The 5988-nt window shown below is 28.5% G+C and overlaps 1 protein-coding gene across 1 annotated transcript; it reads right to left on the minus strand.

The window, feature by feature from the left end:
• Positions 1-1853: 1853 nt before the first annotated feature.
• On the minus strand, positions 1854-4313 carry LOC145002450 (PKS-NRPS hybrid synthetase cheA-like). The gene is made up of 2 exons (XM_078961722.1): positions 3524-4313; positions 1854-3454 (listed from the first exon to the last, which is right to left on the minus strand). The coding sequence occupies exons 1-2, from the start codon at positions 4311-4313 to the stop codon at positions 1854-1856; spliced, it is 2391 nt and encodes a 796-aa protein (XP_078817848.1).
• Positions 4314-5988: the final 1675 nt, after the last annotated feature.

Here is a 5988-nt window from a genome sequence, read left to right on the forward strand (position 1 = left end):
CTCAGGATCAATTCTCACATTTAATTATTGTCTAAACTACAACGGAAACAATAAAAAGTAAAATAACGTCTTCGATGGAAGATCTTCAAATTTTACGTCTTTACGGAACTCATTTGTTGTCTTCTTGATTAATAATTCTACTTGGCCTTTCTATTCCTACCCGCTAAAGAGTTTTCTAGGTTGCATATATTAAAGTTTTTAAATGAGTAAGTCTAGGATCTACTGAGTTTGTATTGCACATATATGTCTATCACTTAAAAAACAAATAGTTTATTAAAAAATTTCAATAAATCATACAACAAAACATGTCAGCGGATGACACAAATTAGGGGAACTAATAATTATCCAAGAAAGAACCAAAGGTTTGTTTCTCCTTCAATTGACACAAACCACCTATTATACTTAAGTATTTTAAATATCTAACGAAATGAATATAATTTTCAATTTTCATCCCCGCTGATCACCCATCTTTGTCATTTTTACAGTTATTAAACACCTTATCCATTCCTACTAAATATGTCATCCCAAAAAATGACACAGTAGATAAACAAGTCCAAATAACATTTACACGCAAATATATTTATCATAAAAAATACTGTCAATAAATAAGTAAAAACCACATATAAATTGTATGGTAAACATTTATGTGTGAGTAACTATAACACACGAAAAATTCACTTTGTTATCGTTTGTTCTTAACCAAATCTTGTCATGTTCATCACACTCTACAGTTAATCAGCCGCGTGTCTCGTTCGATCATATAATCTTTACTCAAATACGTTAATTATGATGTCCATAATATAATTTTACCCTTAAAGTTTTATACTCAAAAGCCAAAACAAGTAATGCTTTCAAATACATAAAAATAAAAAAAAATAAATAAAAAATAAAAATAAATAAAAAAAAATAAAAAAACTTGTCGTTTTAAAATAAAACTAGTAATAATAAGAAGAACTGTCATTTTCTTGAAATTGCAGGTACTGTCTTTATAAAATTCATTTTCATCCGAAAATAAATAGACATTTCCAAATAGCATAAATTGTTAAATTATTAATATTCCAGGACCGTTTATGTAACTTAAAAATTGAACTCACAAAACTTATAAACTGTCGACGGCTTTTTGTAATTGAAATTTCCTAAAGGGTAATTCTAACCGCACGAAATAAATTCCAAATGCACGAATTTTTGATTGAATTGACGTACATCATCACCGCAAGTTTTGACAGTTTTTAATATATTAAACTAAATCAATGTTTACTTTACAATTTTCATTAAATACCCTTATATTTATAGTTGATTTTCATATTATACCTTATACTTTTTGAAACTTTAACTTTTATATATATATATATATATATATATATATATATATATATATATATATATATATATATATATATATATATATATATATATATATATATATATATATATATAGATAGGTAAGAGTTATATGGAAAATGAATACAAGAAAGATAGTAGAGAGATTTGATTGTATTTTATTAAAACTATATTGTTTTTAATGGATCTATACCTAATATTAGGTACATAACAGCCACATATTCCTTAAGCCTTATAATTAATGAAATTAAAGGCATTTAATAATTAATGAAAGTTACTAATTTATGTTTATTTTTTATTTATTTTATTATTTAATGGTTTTAGTCTTGAACATCTCTCTCTCTCTCTCTCTCTCTCTCTCTCTCTATATATATATATATATATATATATATATATATATATATATATATATATATATATTAGAAACATCATAATCGCACATATATAACAATTTTGTTTTAATTTATACAGATCTTAATAATTATAAACAACAAAACATAAATTTGATTTTACTAATTATCAGATATTATAACTGTAGAATTGTTACAATTATTGTGTGTTGCAAATGGAGAAATGTAGGAATTCAGGCGAGCAGCATAAACAGTTTCCCATCCAGCAGACCGTGATGATCTGTTGTGACGCCAAAGTGGTAAAATAGTAGGCATTGGATATCCTCCATGTAAATCAACCTTCACATAATGATCACCTCTAACAAGAGCAATAACAACAACTCTATGAGTTGAGATGTCTTGGGGACCAAGCCATAGTGGAAAACATGTTGACGGACTATCTTTGCTTAGAAAAATAACTATTACATTATACTTGTTAGCAATGAGAAAGCTAGTGACCGGCATAATCAACCAACGATCTGTTGGTGCGAAATATGATCCATTGAAATTCAATGAGTGGTGTATGATGTTTAAATCGTAATCAAAAATCTGTGCGTACTCAGCTGGGTGTGCTAACAACTCATTCTGTAAATCTAAGCGGATTTGACGCCAATTATCTTCACTATAACCGAGACACGCAGCTATTGCACGAAATCCACAATTTCCATCTCCCCTCACGTTTTGTATGTTTGTGACATATGGATGAAATTCATACGGAATTTCATTCATAAGTGGATCTGAATTATACATTACTTGTTCTTGGTTGAAGTACGAGCTATGCATCGATTGTTCCTGATTAAAAGTTGAGTTGAACATTGGAGGTTCTCGGAACGAGTACGTACTGTGCCTATCCGGCTCCTGGTTTAGATCAAACAAATTAGACCGCATATAATCAGGCGTATAAGTAGAAATGCTACGTCGAGACGGATATTGAGTTGGTGGCGCTTGAGTCGGTTGATCTTGAGGTGGTGGATGTTGAGTTGGTGGGTCGTGGTTTAAATCGATATGGGTTTTCTTGAAAAGTTTCTTCTTTAAGGAGGGGCGCCCACGAGTATTTTTGTGAGTAGCAGGTTCAGAAACTGAAGTTGTTGACGGCGTGATTAAGTTTAGTAACTTCCTTGCTAAACTTAACTTAACAGGTCTTGATTGTTTTTCGTAATGAGCATTAAACATATTTACCTCAACTGCACAACCCAATTTATCATCTTCTAACGATTTGCATTCTAATAAATCAAGTTTCTTCCAAAACTTATCTACTGAATGAAGCGGTACACAATGACCTTTTTTAACAAATATAGCTTGTTCATGCGCACATGGCAGCCCATAACTTCTACGTACTTGACATCCACAATTTTCATAAACAAATCCAAATTCTTTGGACCGCTCATATTCTTTGAAAATGATATCAAGTGCATAAATTGAAACGAAACGACACAATGGTTTTAGATGTGGTATTTCGTAGTACCGATGTACAATGAAAATTTTGTTATGCGCAAGACTCGCTTTTATACATGTGTATTGTGACTCAACAACATCAGCAATACGCTTCAATGATTTGGCGATATCTGATCTTGATGTTTCGACATATCTTTTTAACTTGGCATGTTGACTTTCAGCTCTATTAGTTGTGTGATTGCCAAAGTTAAGAAACTTATTGGTCCATGCAGACACAAACTTTTCTTTGTGTGGTGTCAACCATGTTTTGTTTAGATAAGAAAATGCATCTGAAATACATAAAAAATTTCAGTTGATGTAATGATTTATAACATATTATAGTGTATATTTAAAAATACCTGGATAATTGTTCGTAGTTTTTTCAACTTGTGCCAAATTCTTGTTGTATGCTTCCTTTGTTTCAGAGTTAACCAACCTCGTCCATGACGTATAAAGAACATCCCAACATGATTTGCATTTCTTCATGATATTGTTATTTATATGCCATCTGCAAAGTAATCCTTTAGCATCTGGAAATATAATAGTGTATGCGTTCATGAGAGCCATTTCTCTATCAGTCACAATAACACGCGGCAACATACATCCTTCCATTACCGATTTTAGACAGTCTAAAGCCCAAACATAGTTGGATTGTTTTTCTTCATGCATGTACACAAATGCAATGGAAAATGTCATATTTGTTGGAGTTACACCAACAATCTCCAATAGAGGCATCCCGTACTTGTTTGTTTTATATGTTGCATCCATTAACAAGACATGTGGAAATGCACGCCATATTTCTAATGATCTTGGATGAGCAAAGAATAAATCTTCTAACTTATTTGTCAAAACATTTGCACGACTATAATAAACATATCCATTTTGATCTAGAAATTCCATAACACCTTGCATTTGAGTTTTACCTTCTCTCTCCCTACGTCGAAGTTTTTCGTCTGCATTGTAGATAGTTTTGAGAGTAGATACATTTTTCGGATTTAGGTTTTTTAGTGCAGATAATATATCTTTTGGTTTGACATTTTTTTTCAACAAATCTTCCACTATTCGACATTCATATTCAGTTAGTCGTCGTGGATAAGGATGACCTTCTAAATATAATGACGGCTCATGGTTATGAAATTCACATATCATTTTTATCTTCCAAGAATTATCTACTGACGAATATTTACCCTGTAGGCTAAATGGACAATTAATTTTTTTTGTCCCTGTTTTTTTTTTTTGGAGATTTGTGTACTTTTGTATGTACCTCCACGGTCACATTGAAATACAACATTAAAGTTACGTTTAGAATTTTTTATGACGATGACATAACCTAAAGTATTTGCCATATTTTGCAAAACGACGTAGTTAAATCAAGATTAAAAAGTTATAACTTAGCAAAACGACGTAGTTTAAGGGTTCTATACCTTTATTTTTTTCAAATGAATACAGTACTTTGAAATGTGAATTTATTATTATTATTATTATTATTATTATTATTATTATTATATGTATAATTTTAGTTTAATCGTACCTTTATTTTTTTATTATATAGATATATTTTAAAATTAGTTAATGTATTAAACTAATATATTAAGTATATAAATAGGGACAATTAGATAAAACCATTGGTTTAAACTAATATATTAAATTGTTTTGTCAAAAAGATAACTTCTAATCTTCTATGATATTAACGTAATACAATTTTTAATTTTTTTTAATAAAATTAAACTCAAATAATAATCAAGTTACTGGTTTAGGTTTTTAATTTATTTTATTATGTTTTTGTATAGTCCTAATTTTTTTTTATCATTTTCCATATATATATTTTTTTTTAATTTCACATGATGTATATGTTAATTACTAATGATGGTTGTTACTTTTAATTTTTTTTTAAATGATAACCTCTAAGAATTAGTATGTATACTATAGACGTTAACAAAATAATCATTTTCTTTGTATTAAACAAATAACAAGATATTTTAAAATTTTGGTATCATGATTATAAAGTATAAGGGTATGATAAAAAAAAACTTAAATCGAATAACTGAACCAAACCAAATGATGGTTGGTTGATTTGGCTCGGGTTACTCGGATATTTGATTCATTCGGTTTGATTAACCAAATAAAGATACCTTATTCGGATAAACTGATAAAATTGAATAAACTATTTAGTTAATATATATTTTTTATAATTTATATCTATAAATAAATATTTTATATTTAAACCAGTGGATTAGTTACTAAAAAAGATTTTGATAACTCATTATTTAATTATTAACCATTATAAATTGATAATTCAAACGGTTGACCATTTAACCGGATAGTCATTTAATCACATGGTTTGGCCGTAATTCGAAACCAATTATGTTAAATTTTTGTATGATTTTAAACGAGAGATGAAAAGAATCTTTCTAAAACTTATCAATGGATAAAATATGTCCACAATGCCAGGGATTCCCCATGAGGGGGTTCTATCCATAAATTCTAAGATAACATTACTACACCTCACCAAGATGGTTCTCTTTTAGCCAAAGACCCAAAAAAACCATCTTTATCCTGGGTCGGTGTTAATGATTTTGTTATTTGACGACAGTCGGAATCAAATCGGAAATTCAATAACGACACTCATCTTATATATATATATATATATATATATATATATATATATATATATATATATATATATATATATATATATATATATATATATATAATGTTTTAAAGTTTACATGTTTTAAATTTATTATTATAAATAAAAATAAGATGACAAGATTTCAAAGTTAAAGGGGCTATATATATTATTATTCTAAGTTCTAGGGTCTTA

Source organism: Lactuca saligna, chromosome 6 (genome assembly GCF_052625555.1).
Source record: "Lactuca saligna cultivar CGN05327 chromosome 6, ASM5262555v1, whole genome shotgun sequence".
In the NCBI taxonomy this organism is placed as follows: Eukaryota; Viridiplantae; Streptophyta; class Magnoliopsida; order Asterales; family Asteraceae; genus Lactuca; species Lactuca saligna.

Bases quoted from the DNA above. Each gene is read 5' to 3' on its own strand.
- LOC145002450 (XM_078961722.1), bottom strand. From the start codon at position 4,313: ATGATATGTGAATTTCATAACCATGAGCCGTCATTATATTTAGAAGGT. The intron at 3,455-3,523 runs GTATTTTTAAAT...TATGTATTTCAG, and splicing joins AACTACGAACAATTATCCAG to ATGCATTTTCTTATCTAAAC.